The sequence below is a fragment of the Silurus meridionalis genome, chromosome 13, assembly GCF_014805685.1.
Source record: "Silurus meridionalis isolate SWU-2019-XX chromosome 13, ASM1480568v1, whole genome shotgun sequence".
Taxonomy (NCBI): Eukaryota; Metazoa; Chordata; class Actinopteri; order Siluriformes; family Siluridae; genus Silurus; species Silurus meridionalis.
In genome coordinates, this window is record NC_060896.1 from 8,495,314 (window position 1) to 8,522,126 (window position 26,813).

General features: G+C 38.6%; 4 protein-coding genes across 6 annotated transcripts; 1 reads left to right on the forward strand and 3 right to left on the reverse strand.

The window, feature by feature from the left end:
- Nucleotides 1-1,095: 1,095 nt before the first annotated feature.
- cotl1 (coactosin-like F-actin binding protein 1) lies at nt 1,096-5,985 on the reverse strand. The gene is made up of 4 exons (XM_046864295.1): nt 5,626-5,985; nt 4,956-5,038; nt 2,112-2,269; nt 1,096-1,996 (listed from the first exon to the last, which is right to left on the reverse strand). Exons 1-4 carry the CDS (start codon nt 5,700-5,702, stop codon nt 1,886-1,888), a joined length of 429 nt encoding a protein of 142 aa, XP_046720251.1. The 5' UTR covers nt 5,703-5,985; the 3' UTR covers nt 1,096-1,885.
- A 3,171-nt stretch (nt 5,986-9,156) lies between these two features.
- klhl36 (kelch-like family member 36) lies at nt 9,157-13,128 on the forward strand. 2 transcript variants are annotated; one of them, XM_046864293.1, is made up of 5 exons: nt 9,157-9,683; nt 9,939-10,024; nt 10,102-11,175; nt 11,918-12,075; nt 12,187-13,128. In XM_046864293.1, the coding sequence occupies exons 2-5, from the start codon at nt 9,959-9,961 to the stop codon at nt 12,767-12,769; spliced, it is 1,881 nt and encodes a 626-aa protein (XP_046720249.1). In that variant the 5' UTR covers nt 9,157-9,683; nt 9,939-9,958; the 3' UTR covers nt 12,770-13,128. The 2 variants fall into 2 exon arrangements, with proteins under 2 accessions (XP_046720249.1, XP_046720248.1); XM_046864292.1 differs by having other exon boundaries at nt 9,157-9,579.
- On the reverse strand, nt 12,890-18,405 carry zgc:56622 (uncharacterized protein LOC326033 homolog). The gene is made up of 10 exons (XM_046864294.1): nt 18,089-18,405; nt 16,376-16,546; nt 16,066-16,182; nt 15,643-15,720; nt 15,450-15,566; nt 15,078-15,190; nt 14,884-14,971; nt 14,719-14,802; nt 13,469-13,551; nt 12,890-13,345 (listed from the first exon to the last, which is right to left on the reverse strand). The coding sequence occupies exons 1-10, from the start codon at nt 18,176-18,178 to the stop codon at nt 13,312-13,314; spliced, it is 975 nt and encodes a 324-aa protein (XP_046720250.1). The 5' UTR covers nt 18,179-18,405; the 3' UTR covers nt 12,890-13,311.
- A 1,112-nt stretch (nt 18,406-19,517) lies between these two features.
- Nucleotides 19,518-26,494, reverse strand: tat (tyrosine aminotransferase). Of its 2 annotated transcripts, none has more exons than XM_046863923.1 (12): nt 26,436-26,494; nt 25,361-25,642; nt 24,799-24,903; nt 24,519-24,586; nt 24,265-24,423; nt 23,584-23,722; nt 23,410-23,462; nt 21,475-21,627; nt 21,258-21,386; nt 21,091-21,174; nt 20,889-20,987; nt 19,518-20,731 (listed from the first exon to the last, which is right to left on the reverse strand). In XM_046863923.1, the coding sequence occupies exons 2-12, from the start codon at nt 25,635-25,637 to the stop codon at nt 20,591-20,593; spliced, it is 1,407 nt and encodes a 468-aa protein (XP_046719879.1). In that variant the 5' UTR covers nt 25,638-25,642; nt 26,436-26,494; the 3' UTR covers nt 19,518-20,590. The 2 variants fall into 2 exon arrangements, with proteins under 2 accessions (XP_046719879.1, XP_046719878.1); XM_046863922.1 differs by having other exon boundaries at nt 26,426-26,489.
- Between the last annotated feature and the right edge of the window lie 319 nt (nt 26,495-26,813).

Below are 26,813 nucleotides of genomic sequence, written 5' to 3' on the forward strand. Positions count from 1 at the left end.
CTAGCAGGGACTTCCTTGTGATTCTTATTGTAAACAAGATGCTTAGCAATCTTTCAAAGTAAGCTCTCTCTCTCTCTCTCACACACACACACACACACACACACTCGCACATGCGCACACGTGCACTTATAAGGATCAACAAAACCAACAGTGTCTTTCATGAAAAAAGGCTGTGGAGCTGTTGGGACATGCACCAGTTTGGAATCTCTGCTAAAAGGAAAACTACGGTTACCTTGACTGTGTGTGGAATTGTCGACTCAGTACGCAGCTTGAGACACTGTGACAAGAGACTAATCAATTCCCAGCAGTCATTAATCTCATTAATGTTCTCCCAACAGACACTGAGGAACACCTGTCCCAGTCCTAAACACAAGAGTGTCTCATACACACGACTCAGTGACTCACAGATATTCGCCTTCCTGGTCAGGTTATAAAAATAAAAAAAACGGAGAACTAGAACTATAGTTTCGCTAAAGAATTTCCTGGCTGCTCTGTTTTGTTTTCCAGCCAGTTTACACAATCCAAACAGCTGTAAACACTGAATACATAACACTGCACAAGACAAAGAGGAAAATTTTGCCTTCATGCCACAGCCTACTCCATTCTTTTGTCCCCTCTTGTTTCTATATACTGATCATCTTAAAAGCTGCCTACAAAAGGTTCATAAATTGTAAATTATGTAATTATGCAGTCTAGTTCACATCTGTTAGACCAAATGGTTGATGAGCCATGCAAAGAGCGAAGACGAGAGAAGGGGGAGGAGTGAGGAGAAAAATCAGAGAGTGACAGATAAAGGGGGTTAGTGGACAGAGGAAAGGAGGGGTGGATATCGACAGGCATTTGGAGCAGAGCAGTTCGGCTCTAGTCTGTGATTGGCGCTCAGTCTGGCAACACTGTTGACCACGATGACCCATGAGACTCCCCCCAAAGTCCCCAGGGCAGTTAGCATGAGTGGAGTGGCACTGTGATGAGCATCTTGCATTACGTAAGCCAGATTTTCAACCGCACAGGCCCAAACACAGCCTCGCCAAAGACACCAGACACATCACTCAGCACAGTTTTGTGCAAGTAAAGTACAAATAATTACACAACACATTTTGGAAAAAAAAAATCCATCTTTTATTCTGAAATGACACTACTTGTGCACATGACATGTTTTTTTTGTTGTTGACATCTCCCATTTTCAAATAAAAATTGCTGCATAATTTCTTTTTTAATGAAAAAATGAAATAAATTTCAATTTACATGACTAAAAGAAAGGCTACACCAGAGAAATGGCTGCTTCATAGTCAGGGTGAGTGACAAAGCCACGGCCTGCACAATGAAACCGCTTTCCAGGGCTTTAAGGTGTCTGAAATCCCCAAAAAACACCTGGAGTTGAGCGAGTCACAGTGTAGCGTCTGCAAACATACAGACTCATACACGTACACACACACACACGAACGCACACATCCAGTGATGCACCTCTCTCCATGGGAGATGAAGGCCGTAAACACAGTGGTCTGTATTTAGATATGGAAGAAAGAAAATTGGAAATAAACCATGAGTTAAAAGAAACCTCATTTTGTTACGAGGATGTAACATTTCCAGGTTCAATCAACAACAAAATGAGCTTCTTTGACTCAATCTCCAGTTATAATTGTTATTAATAAACACAAAAACGTCTGCACTCGGGATAAGTGTGAGATGATGCACAGTACAAGAGATAAACCAATCATGAGGAGAAGGACATAGGAGTGTTTTTCTGCGTGTTTGTGTGTATGGGTATGTGTATAAGTGTTTAACGAGAGTTTGAGATGAAAAGATCCCCATACGCTTTCTCCCAGTTTTGATGACCCCCCCCAACCCACCAAACCCCATTCGTCTGTGCGTGCCCTGCTGCAATCTATTCTGCCTGAGCGTCGTAGTTGGCACCACCAGCCTTCTTCAGCTCATTTCGGATGTAGTCTAGTTCCAGCTCCCGTATATCGCTCACCATGAACTCTTTAGCAAAGTTCTGTAGAGAGAAAAGTAAGATAATTTCAGTAATCCGGTGTAGCATGTTTACATGTACCTGAAGAAACTATGATTATTATCCAGATTAATACAGTGAAAGCTGATCTGAGACCCACCTGACAGACGTCTTTCACCATTGTTTTGTCTGTGCTGATCTTAGCCCTCTGCAGTCCACTCACATTCTCCCCGATCCAGGTGATGAGGGTGAATTTAGCTCGTTTGCTCATTGCATCCCCTGTTGTAATCCTCACGAAACCAAACAGACGGGCGTCGTCTGGAACAGACAGCAGATCTTAAGAAATGCGACTTGATTTGCTTGTCATGTTTGAGTAAGGAAAGTGTTTTCTTATTTATAACCATGCAAAACAAAAGGGCAGCAGAATATCCTGGGGGAGTCGTCGCAGGTAAAACTGATAAGAAATCTTGTATAAACACAGGGAGAGGCTGAGAAACAGCATATTACTAAGAATTGTAACAAGCATGAACATGTATAAGCTTGGAAAAGTGACAGATCTCTAGTTATGGATTCAACTCCGATCAAGAGATTGAAATGAAAAAAAAACAAGAGAATTAGGAATGAACCCCAAACACTTAGTCCACTTAGAGCAATATCTTATGAGGAAATACTGTAGGCATATTCTTTAAAGCAGCTTTTTATCTTAGATCTGATCAATGGATAATTCACCACCCTATTTTCTTACACATGTTTTTAATTCATAAAAACATCATATCTACACAATAACTGATGAGAAAAATACGTTTTGTGCCCTGAACAACACTTGTTTTTCTGTAAATCTCACACACCTTTGATGTGGCTTTGGAGAGCAAAGCAGGACTTTTGGGAAAAAAAAACAAAGTTAAGGAAAAAAATTCAAATATGTATGACGATGCGACTCTACGTAAGTTGCCGTCAGTAATTATGACCCATACTTCTCATACCACAGTCTGTGTTACTAAAATGTCCATTTAAACCGTCTGTAAATGATATACAAATGAACATATACAATGTGTAAATCAGCCGTAGTTCATTTTGTAATTGGGAAATTAATTTTCTCTTAAAAACATAAATACCCATTTATTTATCCCTCTCTTAGGGAATCATGAAAGGTCTGATTTACAACCTAGAGTAGTGTATATGTTGTATAATATACTGACAAAAGGCCCAAAATAGCTAGTGTTACTACTGCAGTTTAAATAGCCTACAACAAAAGTAAAGAATACTCAGGGCTTATCAGTTTGCATCTACCTTTTGTTCTGCACTGACCTGTGCCTGCCACTAATGGTTGTTTCTGCCAGGAAGCTTTCTGCCCTTAAGAGAATTGGAACCACTGTGGTGGTATAGTTAGCACTGTTGTTCATTAACTGGTTTAATGTTTACAAGTATGATAGTTTAAAGTTTACTTCCTTGATATATCCAAACTATGAAACTGAAAAATGGCAACAGAATTTAGCCTAAAATTATGAGGATTCATTTGCTCTGTATTCAAGATGCACACTGTTGCCAAATCCAAATCCAAGAACTGACTGGTCTGATGAATCTCTGATGAAACTAATCAGAACAATTATTAATATTGTAAAAGGGAAAAGGTGAAAGTATTGATCACAATGATAGATACCTGTTCCATCAGATTTACCACTTGTACTTCCTTTTGAAATGCCACAATTCTTTTGTTTTTAGTGCCCTTCCTTTTAGAAGTCTAGTTAGCTTATATGCTGACACTGCACAAGTCTAACCTTAAACCAACACTGCAACTATGATGATGCAGCGAAAAAGAGAAACACAGTGGTTTTAAACCTTCTTTGTTCCTCATAATGGTCAGCTTCTAGAGGTGGGAATTAACAAGTCACATGATTTAAAATAATCCAATTTTCTTAACGTATCAAATCAAACTCAAACATGCAGCTCTTTAAGCAGCTATCATTAAGACCAGACGACTTCCCTCAGGCTGATTGTCTTTTACCAGACTGAGTGAAGCAAAAGTTCGAAATCTAGTTTTGCAGTTTCAAAATTGAGTCATTGGACCTCCAGATGGTACTTATTATTTGTTTTGTTCCAACTCACAATACACCTGAATCATGTTTGCTTGATTATTTAAGGAATGCCTAAAACAGTGACAGAACAAAAAAAAAAGTGTGGAATGCCTGGAAATTCCCTGAGACTGGGGTGGGAAACTACATATTGAAGTATTTAAAGTATTTAAATGAGTAGTTTAAATACCAGAATGGACTGTGTAGTATTAAAATCAAGCAAATTTGAAAGATAAGTGGTAAAATGCAGCACCTGTACACTACTGCAGCTCTACTTTTCTAGAGGTACCACACCCTAATCTACATCAGCATAGCAATGGGGAGTGACATCATTATCCAAAACACAATTGGCTCCATTCCAATATTCAGTGATTAAAAACAGGGTCCATCAGCAATTATTTCCTACCTTGTATATCCCTTTATATAGACTGTAAGCAGAGTATTTACTGAAAATGCAGAATATGAGGTTTGGACCTGGGAAATCTAATATATATCAGAAATATTAGCTCTTTCTAGGTTTTCCCAGGTGATTATGTTTCCAATTTCCTTTAGTATTTTTAATAATAGCTAGCTTTCTAGAAATTAATAGGCTATATATCCATATATGGTAACCTGAGTGTACTGAGTCACTTCCGTGTAGTAAGCACTCAACTAAGACTCAAGCTGATGTGCAAACCAGTCAAGGAAGCAAATTTTGTAGTCAAATCAATCAAATAACACATTCACAAATTAGAGAGTTGAACAATTTCAGTGTCAGTTTGCTTCATAAATAGGAAAACAATCAAATGAGTACTAAAGAAAGAAAAGCAAAAACAAGCAAAGTCTGAACTGCTATTGGTCTATACAGTAGCTGACTGACTCATCTACAACCCAATATCTTTAAACGTTAGAATAAATCCTCCAATAAAAAAATAACTAAAACCGTCGTTTACCTGTGCACTGGCTTTTGAATTCCTCATAATCTGCCCCATGTCCTGCTGGCACAATGGTTGACCCTTCGTACTTAAAGGATGCCCTTTGTAAAGGAAACGGAAACAAGACACGTGAACACAAAATCCAGCTGCATTAGAATTGCGAAAATGTATCTCAAAATAAATAGGTTTATCTACAGCTAGGAAGTCGTCATGAAGCAATGTACCCTACAGCAAAATGGCATTCGTGCCAAGTTTCTGAATGAGTACCTCCAGTGTTTATATGAGTCTTGGCATGATGAACACTCATGTAGTGCACAGTGAGGTTAGGTGAGGTTAGGTGTGAAAAGCAATCAAAGACTGATGAACAGATTTTGATGATTCTGACGAGTCGAAAGATGCATTGGCAACATATTCATAACAGTAGATTGTCAAAAGCCTTCAAATATCACATCACTATTCATTGTGACCAAACACAAATGGTGATGGCACTATTTATTGTACCTGTGTGTATGCTGTGTTTAATGAGCTTGTCCCTTTAATTGTTTCCATACTAAATGTACAATTAATGGTATCACACCATGTACAATGTATAGCATAAAAGCATAGATATTGTAATGTATGGAGAAATGAATGCATGCATGCATGAATGAATGAATGAATGAATGAATGAATGAATGATCAGTCTCACCAGCATATATCTGAGTTGTCATCCCTGACCAGGTTGTATGCATCCCTGCAACCGTCTTTGTCAATCCGGGTTGCCATGTTCAGCTTTTAATTTAACAGAATAAAACGCAATAAAACAGAAGGGAAGACTTGAAGAAAAAAGGTTGGGTAAAATCCCGGAAAAGGCGATGCGACAGACGGACAGAAATGACGATGCTGGCAGTGTGGGATTTTCTTCTCTCTCTCTCTATCTCTCTCTTTCTTTCAGCAGCAGGTTCCTCTCTCTACACCACTTATTTCCTACTGGCACTTCATGGGCGTTGGTAATCTTTGTCAGTCATGCTGGTGTCGAAATGGATGTGGTTGATGTCTCCGTGTGCAGCAGGACTCACCTCCTCCTAATGGCCATCTAAGGGATTCAGTCGAATTAAATCCACCCGTCGGCCATTGTGTCATTTCTGCGTGCTGTTGTGCCATCTTGTGGATCACATAACTCGGTTCAGCCCTTCATCTAAAAACATTTCAGAATGGCAGACTGTTATACAGCTTCCAAACACTAAGGAGGTGATGTGAAAGGCAAATGGATGATTAGGATATGATATGTGGAGACATGATCCTAAACATAACACCTAAAGGACGACCTACATGCATTCATTCATGTATTCATTTGTTTATTGCTCATCTTCATTAATCACCTAAAGATGGATCCTGGTGTAATATCTCTTATAAAACACACGCACACATAAACAATGTGGATGCGCCTCTGAATCTGCAGAAAGAAGCAGTGCCTTGACTGCAAATACTAGAATCTTGTCATAATGCAGCAATGGGGTGCAATGCCTTTGCACACACACACACACACACACACACACACACACACACACACATTTTTATTTCAGTACACCATTCTCTGAGTAGCAGCCAATATTCCTAACATCCTCATAACACCTGAGTGACTGTCTATAAGCTTCTTGATTTCTAGGACTCATCAGAGGCACAACAGCCGCTCAGTTTAAGGCAAACTGTGTATTAGGTTCTACAGGAGCTGTGTCTCGTGTGTAAGTTAAAGTACAAGACACACTTAGAGTTTACACAATATTTTAGCTACACACCAAACAAAATACAATAAAAGTTAAAATCTGTAGAAGTAAAAATAGTAGCAGCTGTAATAGTAGTAATAGAAGGAGTAGCAGTAGTAGGAATAGTAGTAGCAGTAGTGGTAGAAATAGTAGCAGTAAAAGCAGGAATAGTGGTGGAATAATGGCAGTAATAGCAGGGGTAGTAGTATGAATAGTAATAGAAGTAGTAGTAGTATGAATAGTAGTAGTAGTAGTAGTAGTAGTAGTAGTAGTATTGAGAATAGTAGGAAATAAAGTAGAAGTTAAATATGCTAAATAAAAGACATTTGTTAAGCATTAATTTGATGAATTTGAAGGGTAAATGACATTTTTACAAAAAAAAAAAAAAGTGGTGTTACTATTAAATTTAGCTTGAGTCACATTGTTTATAAACCCCTAAATAAAAATATTATTTATATATGATGAATATGATCAGATTCAATCAACTAAACTGAACTTGACTATGGTACACAATATGCTAGGCTGCAGATATTGCACTACATTTCCCTAGATGATTGGCTATGTCACAAAATACAATTAAATATTATGCTTATATGTGTATTTTATATATATTTATAGTTTATTTATTCTTTTTTTTGTCAAATAGAATAAAAAAAATACATAGCTTGATGAGGAACAGGTGCACTAATCCTTACTGAAAATGCCAGTACAGAGGCCTTTTGTTACAGTAGTAGTAGAATTAGTTGTAGTAAAATAGTAATAGTAAAGGAATAATAGCAAAAGTAGTTTCAGTGGTAGTTGGAATCAGGTCAAGAAACTTTTTTGTCATTTCAACATAGCTACATCACACAACTTAGAGCTACATAACAGAACACAGAGCTACATCACACAACATAGAGCTACATCACACAACACAGAGCTACATAACAGAACACAAAGCTACATAACAGAACACAGAGCTACATAACAGAACACAGAGCTAAATAACAGAACACAGAGCTACATAACAGAACACAGAGCTACATCACACAACACAGAGCTAAGGACTAAAGTAAGTTGTCCCAGACACATAAAGTGCAACCTTGTGCAACCTAGTGCAAACAGTGCAGAACAACAGACAGTGCACCCGACAATACAGGACAGTGTGGAACAGATACACAAAACACATAATAGCGCCAACCAGTAAACCTACTCTATAATATGTTATGCAGTACAGTACAGTCAGAGAACTATAAACAAGAGTGTACTTGTAAACATAAACACAATATTGTGCAAAAATTGCAAGAGCAGCAATCTTCTTCTTCGTTTTCTTTCGGCTTCTCCAATTTGGGGTTGCCACAGTGGATCATCGGTCTCCATACCCCCCCCTGTCCTTTACATCTGCCTCTTTCACACCAACCACCTGCATGTCTTCCTTTACCACATCCATAAACCTCCTCTTTGGCTTTCTTCTTTTTCTCCTTCCTGGCGGCTTCATCCTCAGCATTCTCCTACCGATATACCCCATGTCCCTCCTCTGCACATGTCCAAACCATCTCAATCTCGCCTCCATCACCTCTGAAAACAGAAAAGGGCTTAGAGCCAATACTTGATGCAGTCCAACCTCAACCTTAAACCAGTCTGTCGTTCCTACTGCACACTTTACTGCTGTCACACTGCCCTAATACATGTCCTGCACCACCCTCACATACTTCTCTGCCACACTTGACTTTCTCATACAATACCACAACTCCTCTCTCCACCCTGTCATACGCTTTCTCTAAATCCACAAACACACAATGCAACTCCTTCTGACCTTCTCTATACTTCTCCATCAACATTCTCAAAGCAAATAATGCGTTTGTGGTGCTCTTTCTCGGCATGAAGCCATACTGTTGCTCACAGATGGTCACCTCTTCTCTCAGCCTGGCTTCCACTACTCTTTCCCATAACTTCATCAACTTTATTCCTATGTAGTTACTGCAGGTCTGTACATCTCCCTTATTCTTAAAAACCAGCAAGAGCAGCAATTGAGAGGTGCAAAACAACATGTAAACAGAATAATATGATAATAATATAATCTAGCAGGTGCTGGAGACATGGATGTGTTTGAGTTCAGGTTGTAACAGTCCAATAACACACAGTTGAGAGTGTGTGTGTGTGTGTGTGTGTGTGTGTGAGTTTGGTACAGTTAAGTTCTGTGTGTTGAGGAGCCTGATGGCTTGAGAGAAAAAACTGTTGCACAGTTTGGATGTGAGGGCCCGAAGAAGAAGAAGATTAATTGTTTATTTAATTTATAGTTAATATTTAGATGAAAACTTGATCTTCTAATTAGTGAAGAGGTGGTAGCTCAGTGGTTAAAGCAGTAAACTCTGAATTAATAGGTCACAAGTTCAAATCCCAGCACCAGTGAGCTGCCACAGCTGGGCCCTTGGGCGAGGCCCTTAACCCTTATCTGCCCAGCTGTCACTCTGGATAAGGGTGCCAAATGTAAAATTATTAAAATCTTGACCTGAAATAAATTGTGACAGTCCACCATATCAGACTATGACTATAATAAAAAAAATATGAAATAAAAAAAATCTAAATAAAATACACATTTTACGATAATTTAAAAAAAAAAAAACAGAATTAAATCATTTCTTAAATTTGATTGAAGTTGGCCCCCAGCTGACGTGTCTTTTATTTTGAAGAGTAGAGTGTCGGCCGTGGCCTCTGCTGTTCCTGGGTAGTTGCTGTGAGCTTCGCCGTTGCTCGAGTTGACACAAGGGCGGTTTGTGTGCTTTTAGAGCGGACCGGTTTCACAGGAGCACGATGACAGAGTGATAAAGCGATTCCTCCTTCTCCCCGGCTCTCTGTCATCATTTATGCTGAGAGCCACATGCAGCAGCAGCAGCAACAACAGCGCTTGTCGCCAGGTCTCTATTCACATCACTAACGCTAGCAGGCTAGCTATTGTACTGGGGTTCAACCCGAAATGGCGCCCTGTCCGAAATGTAGTTCACTACTTAGTCTTCAAAAGGTATTGTATGTTACCCTATGTAGTGCACTAGTGTAGGGAGTAGGAAGCGATTTGTGATTCGACCGTTGGTCTATGGGTTTATTTAGGAACTAGTTAAAAGGCTGCTCTGGGTTGATCCTGGGTTTGTTTGTCAGTGCTGTAGAGAATAAAGACATGTTTCTTTTTTTCTTTTCAGACTTTTTTTACATGGTGTATATGCAGGATGTGCCTAGTTTGAAAGTGTTTTCTAATTTATTGTCATCATTTTGGAGACAGGTTTAGAGGGAGGCGATGAAATGGAGGGTGTGAAGGAGAGGCAGGTTGGACTTTCTCGGCCTCACAGGCTCAGCGAGACGTCAAAGGTATGTTCTAAATCTTTCTTACGAAACGTAACGTAAAAAGTGACGTATAACCGGTGATGTTTTTCCTCTGGTTCCAGGTGTATCGATGGGCTGACCAAGCCATTTACCTCCTGCAGGGTTTGAATGAGCAGCGAGAATGTGGGCAGTTGTGTGACGTGGTGTTGGTGGCGAACAGCCAGCGGGTTCATGCTCATCGTGCCCTGCTGGCCGTCTCCAGCCCGTACTTCCAGGCCATGTTCACGCTTGGGATGAGAGAAGAGCGCCAAGCCGAGGTGGAGCTTGTAGGTGCCTCGTATGTGGGGGTTAAGGCAGTCGTGGACTTCCTCTACAGTGGCGAGTTGCCTCTTGATGGTGGAAACATCGACTACGTCCTGGAGACGGCTCACCTGCTGCAGGTCTGGCAGGCTGTCGATTTCTGTTGCCAGTATTTGGAGAAAGAGGTGAACGAGGACAACTATCTGTACTTGCAGGAACTGGCGATGCTTTACAGCTTGGAACGTCTGGACGCCTTCATCGACCGCTTTGTCCTGGAGCGGTTCTCTACCCTCTCCTGCACGCCCAAGTTCTTGAAAGATGTGGGACTCTCCAAACTCTGTTCCTATTTAGCCAGCGAAGATGTACAGCATGAGAGTGAGCAGTCCCTCCTCCAGGCAGCCCTCCAATGGCTCAACCAGAAGCCCGAGCGCTTACCGTTCGCCCACCAGCTCCTGCGTCATGTCCGCTTGGCCCTGATCTCACCTGGGGAGCTAGCGGAGCACGTCCTGCCTGCTGTACGCTCTTTGTTGCCCCCGGATTCAGGCTGCCAAGCGCTGGTGGAGGAAGCGCTAAGCTACCACGCTCACGTCAGTGCCCAGCCTGTACTACAGATGGCGCAGTCAGCGCTGAGAGGAGGAGTGGAGCGCCTGCTGCTGGTTGGAGGAGAGGTGTACGAGCGTGGTGAAGAGCTGAGCACTGACGTGAGCTGGCTAGATAAAGAAGCAGGAGTGTGGGTGGTAGAGACACAACTACCCGCTCAGAGGAGCCACCACTGCGTGGCGGTGCTTGGGGGATTCATCTTTATCGCCGGAGGAAGCTCGTCACGCGATAACGGGGGAGACGCAGCAAGCAACATACTCTACCGATATGATCCACGTAACAACATGTGGTCCAAGGTAAATACACTGATCAGGCAAACATGACATTATAACATTGACAGGTAAAGTGATTAACACTGATTATCTCTTCATCATGCCACCTGCTAGCGGGTGGGATATTTTAGGCAGCAAGTAAACATTTTGTCCTCAAAGTTGACGTGTTAAAAGCAGGAAAAATGGGCAAGTGTGAGGATTTGAGTGATCAGTATCTATTAAAAGTGTCCAAGAAAGGAACAGTGGTGAACCGGCGACAGGGTCGTGGGCGTCCGAGGCACATTGATGCACGTGGTGAGCGAAGGCTGGTCCGTGTGGTCCGATCCAACAAACGAGCTCCTGTACTCACATTGCTGAATAAGTTAATGCTGTTAATGTACAAAGGGTCAGGACTGTTTTGGCAGCAAAAGGGGAGCAACACAATGTTAGGGAGGTGGTCATAATGTTATGCCTGATCAGTGTAGTTCAGACTTTATTATGGAACAGGCAGAGGATGATGAACGATGTGGACAGCAGTATTTTTAAGATGGAAGGCCTTTTCTATTTCTCTGGAGGCATGCGATAGAGATTCCCAAATTCTGTTAAAAAACAAATGATGTGGACATCGAACAGCCACCCAATCAGACCCTGGAGGCATCTCTGTTTGTCTGTTAATTCGGCTCCACCTCTTGAAGGGTTCTCGCCTAGGAAGAGTGTGTGTGTCTGTGTTTTTTTATGGAACTGTTTTTGAGTTAGATTCTTAGTCTTTTAGCTTCTCTTGCTGTAGGGCGCCAGTATGAACCAGAGGCGAGTGGATTTCTATCTCGGAACCATGGGGGACTGCGTGATTGCTGTTGGGGGACGCAATGAAAGCGGTGCACTATCATCAGTCGAGGTCTATCACCCTGTGGAGGACTACTGGACCTATGTAGCAGGGCTGCCGAGGTCTTATTTCTCTTTTACTACATATTTAAATAGAATAGAATGGACATAATCTGTTTGCAGTTCATAGTCATGTGACCAAATAACCAATTCTTTTTTTATTTCTACCTTTAGGTTAACATACGGACATGCAGGCACAACACACAAAGGTGTAGTGTACATCTCAGGAGGCCACGACTATCAGATCGGACCTTACCGACGTGACATGCTCAGTTATGACCCGAGCGCGGGCGACACATGGGCGGAGCGGCAGGCCATGACCCTAGCTCGAGGATGGCACTGCATGGCGTCGCTGCATGACCAAATCTATGTCATCGGTGGCAGTGATGACCACGAGGACAGCATGGAGCGATTCGATGTGTTAGAAGTAGAGGCATTCGATCCTCACACGGAGCAGTGGAGCAGGGTCGCCCCGTTGCGCTACCCAAACAGCGAAGCAGCCGTTGCCGTATGGGACGGCAAGATTTACGTAATGGGAGGCTACACCTGGGAGCACATGGACTTCTCAGAAAACACTCAGGTGTTCGTTCCGGAAAAGGGCCAGTGGGTGATAGGACCCAACCTGCCCAGGTACATTGCCGGAGCCTCAGCGTGTGTGTGCACAGTCAGAGCTCGGCAGGCCTGCAGCACTGAGCAGAACAGGACAGGAGTGAAGGAAAAAGACAAACAAAACACGAGCCAAGGACAAGACAGATGACTGGATGCATATAGTTTGCCCTGACGGGGCAGTTATTCTCCTTTCATGCAGGTGACGGCATCAGGGATACATGCCCTTATGAGATACCAGTATTTGTAGGCTGCTTATGGAAGACACGAGTTGAGCAGATTGAGATGGTCTGATGTTAGAGGTGCTTATTCAGTGTAGGAACAACCTGCATTGTCACTCAATCTTGTGCTGAAGCGACGTGCTCCATCGCTGGATCACGTGAAATGTTTGCGTTTGCATTTCTCTATAATTACATGGATTAACACGAGCAATCATTTTCAGTATTAGATAAGAACATTCAATATGTGGCATCTTGTTTAAAAAAAAAAAAGAAAAAAGTTTTAATTCTCTTGGTGGCTGGTACAGTGTATGTTACACTCACAGTTTGGCACTAACACTTGTTTGTGTGTGTGTGTGTGTGTGTGTGTGTGTGTGTGTTTAATTTGTCGAACAGGTTGTTTCAAATCTTGTTCTGCAATCTAAATAGCAGCACTCACAGAGAGCACCTGTGTGTCTCACGTATTAACAACGTTTCAATTAAAAGGGTAGTACGGATGAGATTCCAACCTGCGGGAGAAAAAAAAAAAAAACATATCGCTGTTAACAAGTTTATGTGTGTTTGTTTTTCAGGCTGATTTGTTAAAAGAGGTGTTTGATTAATAACACAATGAGCCACGTGACTGCTCTTACTGCTCAATGATGCAGGCCTTCCAGCCACGATTCAGAGACCTTAGTGCATTCATATCCTCCAAATCCAGGCAGAAATCAAAGATCTGCAATTATACAACAGGATATAGTGTACACATTACCGTAAAGGGCTTTTATGAAATCTTCTGTTCATTTACACTGGATGGTAGGTTGTTTGTGTAAAAATAAAAATGCAGTTTTAACTTTGAATAATAAAACTGGGGCGTTTTGCAAATTTGATCTCTTCTAAACCGCCACAATCCAATGCAAATTGAATAGTTTTCAGGCTGGTAAAATAAATAAACAATTTATTTTTTCCAGTGAGGAGCTCAGAGGAGAACAACTAGTAAATTAAATTAAAATGTGAATTGCTTTAAATGATGTATTTCTCATTCCACATTTGGTCACTATTTGCTGTTTTATTAACCTCCACTGTGCTGGGAAGATTTCTTTTAGATTTTGCTGGTGTGCCTGTGTAGATTTGTGCTTATTCAACCACTGGGGAATTAGTAAGTCCAGGTACTGATGTAGGGTGAGGAGGCCTTCTCCAATTCCAATTCATTCCAGCAGTGGTCAATAGGGTTTGAGCTCACAGCTCAATAGCAGGCCATTCAAGATCTTCCACTCCAATCCATGTATACCATAACTTCATGGAGCTAGTTTTGTGTACAGCTGCATCATCATGCTGGAACAGGTTTGGGACAACTGAAGGGAAGATTTACTGCTTCCAGATCAAATGACATCCTACATAATTGTGTGCCTCCAACTTTTTGGTGACAGTTTGGGGAAGAACCACATATAGCTGGAAAAGTCAGGTGTCCTGATACTTCTGTCTGTAGAGTGTATTAAACTAATGGTCTAAATGATTGCAGTAATTAAGCAAGGTGTGTAATTTATTAGTTTTATTGTGACAGGCTGTATATGCATCAATACGTATACGCCATGATCATTTCAGAAATATGATACTTTAACAGAGGTCATTAAAAGTACATGATGTGTGGGGCTTTATTAGCTTCACTACCAGATTCCACTGAGAGGTTTTGCCATTTGACATACACAAGTGCCAATGAATTTAGCATGCACAAATAACAGGGAGAATATGCTACATTATATTTTATGCTGAATCCAGAAGGATGGTGTGGGAACTCATACCCCATGTCCGAGCAAACATATCAGTTAAGTGGCTCAAAGTTCAAATCAGTTTTAACTATTCACTAATGCATTACTAAATGAAGAGAGCTTCCAGTAATTACCTTCGTGTTCTCCAGAATATGGTTGGGTTTAACACTCTTTGGGATCACTGCAACATTCTGTTCAATGTGGTACCTTAGCAAAATCTGCAATACATACAAGGTTCTGCATTTTTAGCAACCGATACACACACACATCTCATTTTATTTGTGGAGAGAATATTTTACCTGTGCAGGAGTCTTTCTGTGTTTTGCAGCAATTTTCCCAACCACTGGGTCCTCCAGGAGCTTTTCAGGGTCTTTGTCTCCTCTATGACTGAAAAATTCAAAGAATGAAAGATGAATTCAAATAAAAATCATCATACCTTTTTTACTAATTAATTTACAGCAGAGTTAGTGATCAATGTAAAATATTAACTTACTACTCTTTGGACCTTCCTGGTGAGCCAAAAGGACTGTAGGCTGTGAGAGTGATGTTCTTCGATTTACAATATTCAATCAGATCAGACTGCACAAAGTAAGGATGAAGTTCCACCTACAAATGAAAAGATTCTTATACAGATATCACTCAAGCTGATTAACCCAACATTATTACGTGTTTCATGTTCATTAACCTGTTTAAATAAAGGGTTTTATCTTGTGTCTAAGCAATAAATCAAAAACATGTAGGCCTGTGCATGTCGACTTTGACATTTTTTATTAAAAACTTTCATAATCTGTTATAACTTTCAAATGGACAGCCTAGTGATTGGTATGATGGTGGTTGGGGACTATATTGATGTTCTAAATTGTACCTGATTGACTGCTGGTGGAATTCTGGCCACAGAAAGAAGCCTTTCCAGTTGTTGGATTGAGAAGTTGGACACACCAATGCTTTTTACTTTTCCAGCGAACTTGAGCGTTTCCATTCCCTGACATGACAAAAGTCATTCTCAAAAACTGGTGGTGATACGTGCACTTTTTTAGATCCCAGAAAGCTATCTTTACCTTCCACACATCCACATAATCAACGTCCGACGTTAGTATCTTTCCATCTTTCATTGGAAAAAGCTCATTATCAACTTTCTGTGGGGGAAAAAAAAGACCATTATTTATTGTGCTGAAGTTAAAAAATGCATACACATGATGATCATTTAATACTTGATGAGTAAACTGTGTGGCTACTACTTTAATTCAATACTCATCACCATAAAAACACCATTCCCACACTGAAGCATGGTGGTGGTACCACCAAATCGTGCTTGTTGAATGGCATCCCCAAGACATGTCTGTTTTCTTTTATCATTCTTTCATCATTACATTAATTAATAATGTATATAGTTCTATTCTCCACAGTATTGTATATTATATTATGTTTAGAATGCCCTTATTTCTGCCCTAAGGTGAATGAATACAGTTTTATCATGCAACCTGTAGTCCCACGGGAAAGTGCACCAGGTACAGGTCCAGGTACTCGAGTTGCAGGTCACTGAGAGATTTATTCAGACACAGGGGGATGTCCATAGGGGCATAATGAGTGCACCACAACTGCCCAAGTACAAACAGATGTTTCATTAGTTTCTCTTCTGAGATTATGTGCAGTAATTACACAAGATTGGACACTTAAGTATTAGCAAACGTTAAGACTATTGAAGGTGGTTGTGCGTAAACATTAGCCTGTTTTATTCACTTGGGAGTATTTGTTTACAGTAGACAGAGCAGATTTGTTACACAGACTCACCTTACTCACGATGAACATGTCCTGGCGTCTAATGATTCCCTGCTGCATTTTGGAACGGATTGCCTTCCCCAGCTCCACCTCATTCTGATAACTGTAGGCCGTGTCCAAGTGGCGGTAACCAGCAGCTATAGCTGTCTCAACCGCACCTTGACACAGTTCTGAGCTTGTCTCCTGGTCACCATGTAATAAAACAGTAATGTACAGCCAGTTTCACTCTACACGTTCATAAAGGTGTACAGAAATACAGCTTATATTACAGGATTTCATCAAGAAGTTTCTTTAAATACCAAATAAGGGCCAAATGTTCATCTCTCACAGAAGGGAGTTACACTGTGTTCATGCTGCTCATAAATCTGATGACTGGCCATAATGTCACATGATTTATTACACAATAGAAATTAGGTATATTATTAGATAGCAGCATGCATTAAAGGTTTTGCAGTTGTTTAGGGCTTGTAAGCTTATGAAAGTAATTCTGCTCAGAACCCACTCTGACAGGAAAATGTTTTTGTATGGATCTATATAGAGCCATTTTGGGTTCCTTTAAATAAAAGAAAAAAACACCCTTCTTCTCACTTTTCTCTTCCCCTTCTCATTTGCAGTTACACAGGGAGTTTCCACAGAAATTGAACCCAGCATAGGATATATATTATTTTATTTTATGGAAAAAGATTTTAACACCTTTTGAATGATTTTGTGTAAAAAGCAACTATATGTTGTGTTTCTTTGCAAGACGCATATTATTTAGTTTGGAATCAATAATAAAATTTAGTATAGTCAAAATCTTTACAGTGTTATTAATACTTATATATCATATGGTCATTCTAAAAACCACAGTACTATTCTTTAACCATGTTTTACTATAGTAGGTAGAAAACAATAGTAAAACACTTTCCATAAGACGACTGTACTGATCCAGTTGGGGACTTTTCTCTATGCTATTAATTGCATTAAATTAGAATCGCTGATCATCAAAACCTGCTAAAACTCTAATTTACCCATAATTCAGTTTGAATGTTCTCATAGTCTTACAGCTCTCAAATACCCTCATTATACAAAAATCAAAGTAATAAGTAATATGATTCCTGTTAAAACATGGTAAACATGCAGGATATGGTGTAATCCATCCAACTACCCAGTCCATAGATCATAGAGGAAGTAATCTAGACTAATCAGGTGTGTGTCTCAACTGGCATGTAAACTGTGCAAGAGCTATGTACCGATCTAAGCTAAAGAAAACAGTTAGCTGTTGTTTTGTTGTTTTATATATAAGCAGACAGTACCTAAGATTTTTATTGAACAATTATCGCTCATACACTGTCACTAACCAGGCTTGAGGCTGCTTATTTATTTACAGTAGCAACACAAAGATTGCTGTATAGCCCAGATTAGGAATATCAAACTAAAAAATAAATATACTTTCTAAAGCATGTTACGTTATTAGTATAATAATCATTTGCAGAGTTTTTTCTTTTTTTATCAAGCAATAGCATTGACCTATTTTCCTGGTGTGTATTGCTGTATATATTCTGTATACATTCTTTTAAATTGGATTTAATGTGGCTCACAGAGCATTAATAAGGATTCAGACAAATCCTGCAGAAGCACTTCCATAGCTGCTGATAGAATTATTTATATAGGTTTATGCAATCATTAGATCTTCATATAAGGCCTTGTTTCGACAAAAAAAAAAAATGTAATAAATAATATTACCTTTCCCTTCCATGTTCCCAGCCCCAGCAGTGGCATCAAGTTGCCATCATTTAGGTCTATATTCCTAGGCTGTTCACCGCTCTCTTCCATATGGGAATGTTTTTAATAACAGATGAATATGTTGGTTTTTTTACTGCTGTTACTTTTGTCTTCTGTCTTTTACTTGTCCCTGTTTTACTGCTCTTTTACTCTCCCTTCTTCCCTGCTGTTTGTCGCTTACTTTATCTAGACAGTTAATCATTTAACTTTAAGCTCTCTCTCTCTCTCTCTCTCTCTCTCTCACACACACACACACACACACACACACACTCTCTCTCTCTCTCTCTCTCTCACACACACACTCACACACACTCTCTCTCTCTCTCTCTCTCTCTTTCTCTGTGGTGTGCGTTCTTTACCTCTATTGTGCATGTATGAACTGCAGTTGGCAAAATTGAGGAAAGTGACCTTAACAGCTGCACCCACGTGATACTCTCCCATTTCCTCGAAAACAGCATGAAAATCAGGAAGTGAACTTGCACTCTTTATCACTCTTTCTCTCTCTCTCTCTCTCTCTCTCTCTCTCTGAGGACATAATTCTATGCAGGCAATGAAGATCTAAAAATTCCTTACATGAAATTTCAAAAGCATGTTTACATTATTTGATATATGAAATACTTATTTTATAAAGACATGTATCTAGTATATGCAGATATCATTCATGAAATATATAGAATAATATCAAATATATAAGTATTTGTAATTATATCAAAGAACAGTTAATACCATTTATTTATCAAAAACCAATAAGAATCTACTCATACAGAACTTTTTTCTTTATGTAATTCATATATTAGACAGCAGGGGGCAGCAAAGATATAGAATGTTGGAACGGTTTCACAATTCTTAAACCTGAAGGACTGAAGTCAAACTCTTCTGCATTACCTAAAGCCTAAAACAAATATATTATTGCTTAGTAATAGTTTTCCTAAGATGTTTGTAGCAATAAATATATTATTATAAAGTATACAAATATATTACCACACTTAAGGAGAACATTAAGGAGGACACACTATAGCAGGCCACCCAAGATCCTCCTCTCCAAACCATGTAAACCACATCTTCATGGAGCTCGCTTTGTGCACAGGGGCATTGCCATGCTGGAACAGGTCTGGGTTTCCATTTGTCCCAATACTGTTAGACAGCTAGATTTGAAGTTAAATAACAATAAATGTGAATAATTAAGAAATTATTCATAATTTTGTATCCAAATTCGTTTAGACATCATTTAGATTGTATTAGTAATATACGGTAGTTGTATGTGTAATTATTTATGTACGTGTATTCAAACCACAATGCTCCAACGTTTATTGTAAGTTTTTATTTTAAATAAATGTTATATATAATACTGAAAAAAATCCTATAAAGAAAATACACAAAGATAAAAAAGTGTTTATAAAACCTTGTTTATAATATGGTGGGGTTGCAAATGTGTTATACAGATATCACTTAAAGAGACCTGGGTATCTTTAAGATAATTGTGGGTTCAAAGACAAGCACTAATGTTCAACAATCTATTCAGAATATTACATGTTATAACAGATGAACAGATAAAGTTAAATTCCAGAGGTGGCACTCTTTGGTGTCAGTCAATAATGATGCAATGGTGAGACATGTGGCTTCTTTTTAACCTCTAAACCGAACAAGGATGAATATACAACAACCATATACATATACAAAAGGAATTATTACAGTTTACAAATAATAAGTACAAGATTTACGAGAGACTCTACTTGTCCATAGAAAAAAAAAGCAAATAGTAGGTAGCATGCATAATATAAACAGGGTAGCAAGGATAAGCTAATTCATGTCTTTTAGATATAAAAAGATATTAAAAAATAAAGCTGTTTTGGCATCCATATCATACTGTTTTCTGTTCAGAACTGTCAGGTTGATTACCCAGAGTGAAACGCCTCCTCTAATCTAAATTATGTGACTTTGGGCTGATGTCTTTCAGTACATACTACTGACAGTTTTATAATTAATGTAAAGGAGATGGATAATTTACTAAAAGTAAACAGAATAAGTTTACGCCATCCAGTCAGAGTACCAACTACATAGAGTGACATGAGAAAAGCATACTGTCTGTTTACCATTATGTCTGGTATTCAATTTTGGGATATTATGGACTCTTAAAATCAGCCTGCCTATCTGCCTTCCTAACTACCATGTGGGTGTATGTAATAGTTTATGAGATCACTGATGATCATCAATGAGAATTCACAGACCTAATATTACATTTATAGGTGTTAGCTAGTCCTTATCATGACCATATCACTATATCATGATACAGTTGGTCATCACCTGTGTAGGCCTGTGCATAGAATATTTAGCTTCCTTCAGAAATAAAACATTAGTCCTTCATTCAAACCAAAAGAAGGGCATCTCACTGTCTATTACATGTACACTTTTTTAGTTGTTTGCTCTTTCTCTATATCTTGTTCCCAAACACTAAACATCCCCTTACTGGTCCAGGTCGTTGCTGTCTTGGCTGCGAGGTCTGTAGTGGCGTGCACAGAATTCCCGAATTCGTTCGCATGCTTCCACCATCATTTCCTCTGGAACTGTCAGCACAATCCGGAAGAAGTTTGGGTATTCAAATGCCTGAAGAAAGAAATACAATTATTATATAGTTTGTTTTTTATCTACAGTGTCACTACATAGTTGAAAAAGACATTCTTTCTCTATAATTCTTATTTAAGGTCCAAATTACGTACAGAGGTAGAACAGATAATAAATGGGAGGAAGTTGAGTATTGTACCGTTGCAGGTAGGCAGAACACGGACTGTTCAGTAACCAGCCTCTCAGTGAACTCCACATCGTTCTGGAAGTCTGGAAAGTGCTCCATTTCAATTCCAACCTAATAAGGAACACATATATTTAATATTCTCATACACGATGGCCATTACAAGCCACTGTAAACACCAGTATAACTATGTTTTTAATTTGTATTAAAATATTACCATGAGGTACATGGCTCCAGATGGCAATACTGGATTGAGTCCAGGAACAGTGGACAGCTCTGAGAAGCAAATATCTGCATTTGACTGTAAAGAATAATGAAAAGTTACAATACGTATTTTAAGGGTTATGTGTCCTATTTTAATATTTAATCGGTCACATTGGTTACCTTTATAAAGCTGATTGTGCTTTGATAGAACTCTGAGGGGGTATTTTTAAAGATGCTTTCTAGTGCCCCCTGGATAACTGTACAGGCTCCCAAAATGCGCTGACTGAGCTTGACAAGACCGTCACGAATCTTAAGACAAAATCATTGAGAATTATGTACTGTAAAACTAATGCTGATATATTTGATACAAGATTCGAATTATTACACTTTAGCACACCTCTGGCCCGAAAATGTTATTGCGATCGTGGATGAGGATCCAGCCGAGTCGCCATCCCGGAACAAGCCAGCGTTTAGCCAGACCGCCACAGGACAGAATGGGTACATCACTGCTGAGAGGAGCCAGGGAATGAAAGTCACAGTTGGGAAAGACCTGAAAAAGTTTAGAACTATATCAGAGATGTGTGATGCAATGCATCATAAGGTTACCTTGGCAGTTATTTTTATAGTTTGTGTCTAAAAAATAAATATTAGCATATATGAATTAGAATGAATTAAACAGCAGTAACAGCAAAAAATGATATTATTATCAAATCGAATAGAATGGGCTTTTTGTAGAGGATAACCATGAATGTTTTTTTTTTATAATTTTTTTTTTTTTTGTGGTGGTTTGTACTGGAAAATTTCCATGCAGTTAAAAATAAAAGTGGAAAAAACAATAGTGAAAAGGGAAGGAGGGAGAGAGCAGTCTATTCATAAATTATGTGAGGTTTCCTGTCTGGTTCTCATTAGCATGGAGCCTTAATGTTGGGCGGACAGATACGCCCCACTTCCTATTGGCTGTAGGCAGAGACTGTAAAACTGGCAATTTAGGGAAAAAAAATCTGTCTCACTGGCTCATTTACAAATACCAGCAGAACACGTGATTTTATCCATAAGGTCCAAACTACCAGCAACGCATGTCTCCCTCAAATCACATGTTTGCATGCTACACCTGTGGGGGGTCTTTGTCACAACATTGAACTGGTCTAAACAAATCACTTTGTAAAGTGATCCCATCTCTCTCTCTCTCTCTCTCTCTCTCTCTCTCTCTCTCTCTCAACTCATTCTCAAAGTCCAACAGGCATGTGTTATGATAAACACATGTAAAAAGTGCACAGTCATTGTGGGTGGAAGCTACATGCATTGCAGACATATCAAAACACTGCATCTTGCTGTACAGTTCAATCAGAAATAATTTGATCTCCTTTATAATAATTTGTGATTATGTCTCCTAGTGGTGTCTCATGTCTCCTAATATGATTCATGCTGATAAATCTACTTTGATTTTCGGTGGATACATGATTTATGGCATAATCTTCCTAAGCGATACCCTTGCTATATCACAAGAAGAAATCTGCTCCCTTTAACCCTTTACTGATAGACTTCTTTCCTTGATCCTGACTGTGTGGAATATTATTTCTTTAGAAATAAATGCATTTGCATACGCTGTACAATGATTTGAACCCTTTGCACTTGCACTTTACTTTACCCTCGATGACCTGCGGCTTGCTGAAGCCTGATATGTTGCCAACACACAGTTCTGTAATCGATTCTGTGCTGATGAAGTGTTTGGCCATATTTCTTCTAACTCTGATACGAAACGTGTAACGCCAGAAACTTCTTTTAAACTAAAGACAAATATGAAGCTGTGGCAACTGAAGCCTGAACTGAGGCTGGCAAATTGCCTCTTTAGCTGCAGATATAAATTCTCCAATCTGATTGGTCAAAATAAGTTTACATGTTTTATAACAGCAGTTCTAACAGTGCTGGCTATAATTCTTATAATATGCATTATGATGCATTTGCTATAATACAGATGACATAGTGTATAATCATTGATGTGATGATGCGTTCTAGATTTTTGGAAGAATTCTCCAATGCCAGTTCTTTGTAAGTTCTAAAAACAGGCTTTGCAAACATTTAAAGGAAACTACATAGAGATAAAAAGTATGAAGTGCATAATTAAATAATACATGTTTTGTTTTGACCAATTCTCAGCATTGTTTGATGACCTACCATGTCAATAGAGTGGTTTTACAGACAAATAATTATGTTTGTAATATAGTATAATATATCATTTTAACACCACCATAATACCCCCCTGCCCTTATAGTGACAGTACTATAAATTAAAAAAAAAGAACAAATAGTAATGTGTGATTTTTCTCACTCACCATATCTCCATAGATCTCATCTGCTAGGATAGGGAGACAGTGTCTTGAAGCAACTACAGCACAGCATAAATAAATAGATTAATATTCATGAACAAAGAGAGCTGTCTAAAGTAAAATACAGAAACAACTCAACATAATCAAATAGACCAAGCTGTCTGAATAAATGAAACACACCTGAGAGGATGTTCTGCAAGTGCTCTTTGGTAAATACAGAGCCACAGGGGTTAGATGGGTTGTTGACAATCAGACAGGTTGTCTTCTCATCAACCAGACTCTCCAAGTGTTGGAGATCAATCTCCCAGGACTTCTCTGGCTAAAGACAAAGAAAATCATGTTCTTTTACACACAAGGAGAAATGCTTTATCTGAGTAAATTCAACACTGAGTGGTATTTATTATCATAGTTAATGGTTGACAGACAGCTTTTAATAGAGTTGACTGATTTCCTCTTACATGCACTGCATTTATATACTTTCATTAAACTGCAAAGCTAAAAATTGACATGTGCCATTGTTGATGTATTAAAAATAACTGCAAACTTGGAATTGTATTTATTTCTTTGCTAGATATGTTGATGTATGTCCACATTATTTAAAGAGGAATAAACAATAGTCTGTTATGATGTGGCTCATTATAAGTAGCAAGTATCATTGTTAATGTCTATGTAAGATTACTGCAAACATCGTTCCACATGATTTATCAGCACAATACCTAATGACCGCGTATGAATACACAGACATCATTTGATATCACCAGAAATCACCCACTTTCCCGATTGATAAAAAAAAGTTCTAACTTAATCACTTCTTATTGTTAAATCATATTTAACTGTGTTTTTTAAAATAAGATTACATACCAGTAGGTTGTACAATTTGACCTGGATGCCCATCGATACAGCTAGAGTTTTGTATAGAGAAAATCCAGGGCAAGGAACTAAGATATTGTCTCCTGGATTACACAGAACACTGGTGGCCAACTCAATAGCCTGGCTACATCCACTGGTCAGGATCACATCCTATGGAGAAAAAACACATTTAGGATTTTTACATTTTATACTGTTGATGATATCTATTTTATATGATAGAGAAATCCTGAAACAGGCTTGCTCACATTAGCTTCCAATGGTGCGCTTGGCTGTCTGTAAAAGTTTGCCACAGCCTCTCTGCTCTTATGGTAACCTGATAATAATAATAACAATAATAAGATCAGAACAATGTTTAACATTTTAATGCACACATTTAACTTGCAAATAATAATACAATACACAAGTTTCGGGTAAAAAAATAAATGCAGGGAAAACCATTGATAAATGAGTTTTTAAATAAATGAGATTTTTTCCCTGTCATTATTTTTCTTTAGATTGAGCAGGCTTGGATGTGCGATGTCTCACCCACTGATGGAGCATAACCATTGTATTTGTGTGAATCGACAGCTTTCTTCACAGCCTGCAGCACACTTTCATCTGTAGGCAAGTTTCCAAATACTGTAGGATCACCTGAGGAAAACAAATGGAAGCACAATCTCAGACACTGGATTTAGACTTTAAAGATTACCCACCACACAATATTGTAATATATATGGTTAAGGCAAAGTGTAAAAAATGGCAGTATGTTTTGATTAATATTGGATGAAAACAGCTCTGTTAATATTGTGGAGTGAAACACTAGGTTTATATAAATGCACTTATTCCAATAGTTATTATTCCTAAAGTATATAAAGAAAAAAACCAACATAAAAACAAAAAGAGAAACTTGTATGGCAGACAATGCATGTTACTAAGAATAAATGGAATATTATGTTTTGTTCTTTAGCAATAAAAATTATTATTAATATGGTGACTTCTTCTTCTATAGCTGTGTGAAAATAAGGTAAAATAAGCTGTGTGAAAATAAGGTATATGAGGGATTGTCTGATCAAAGTGAATTATAGGTTGTGTTGTTCTGCTGTCTTACCGATGGACAGGGCGATCATGGGTTTGTCCGGGTTCGGGATGAGCTTCATGCCGTCGACTATAGCACGGATGGGATTCAGGGTGTTCTTGGCCATCTCCGACGCCCGCACACTCCAGCGCTGACCGCGGGCTCGCAGTTTCAGGGCGCTGATCGAGTTCCCGTTAAGGACGGTGACCCCGTTCCCGTACATGACGCTGTCGCCGTTCACTCCGTTCATTCCGTGACCAATAAACGTTTTATCTCCGTGAAAACCGTTCATTTTCCCGACACGTGCCATTTTCTCTAAAGCATAAACCAAACAAAAATACAAACAAACAACATTTATAAATAGATGCAATAATAATAATAAGAATAATAATAATCATCATCATCATCATCAAATTCATAATAATAATGATGATGATAATAATATTTAAATATATAATATTATTATTATCATGCTAATTATTATTATTATTATTATTATTATTATTATTATTATTAGATGATGCAGCACGTTGTGCATCTCACAAACCCTAACTAACTGGTTTCCAGAATGTTCTGGCAACATGCTTGTATGCTTTCAAAATTTGCTTTCTGAAATAAAAGAAAGCATTTTTCCCCCTTAACTCCATTTGGCTTTTCCCTGAAAGCATAAAATTATTTGTTTTGTTTCTTCTAACATCCCAATGCAATGCAATGTTTCAACTGATGAAACTGCTAAGAAACCCTTCTTTAATGTTAGGAGAACATTCACACTCAGATAACCCCAAACCAACCTACCATAATTCAGAAAAAGATATCTGATAATATATGATATATGATATATGATAATTTCTTCATACCAATAGTGCAAAAGCAATAAAACAAATAAACAAACAAAAAAAATGTATCCACAATTTTTTATAAATGTGAAACCCACAAATATCTAAATGAACCAAACAACTTGCAACATTACCAACTGTTAAATATTTAGTATCATATGCATTGTGTAATTCTAAAATTATTAATGTATATACTAGTAATATGGTTATTAGAAGTACATTAGACATGCTTGTACATGATTAAAAATAATAAGATAAATACCTTTAATTACCTTAAATAGTCTCAATAGAATTTGCCCCGACTAGAATCCGATTGAATTGTGAAATGCATTGTGTGGTGTTGTGGCCAGTTTTATAGACAAAAATGCCTGGCTATATTACCTATGTTTTCATTGGTGGAAACTGAGGGCTGTACCACACACCCCACTTGCATAGCCAACAACGTAAAACAGATGCAAAAGATAGTTAATTGGAACTTTCCAAGAACTGCAATTAGACATGTGATCTGAACCAGATGATCATTCCCAATATGTTCATCACAAGATGATTTTGTGGTGCATAAATTGTGAACAAAATCAAGAGAGGATCAATTTATTCTTAGCAAATCAATGTTGCTGGCTGAAGTGAACAAAACTGATAACATCCATGCA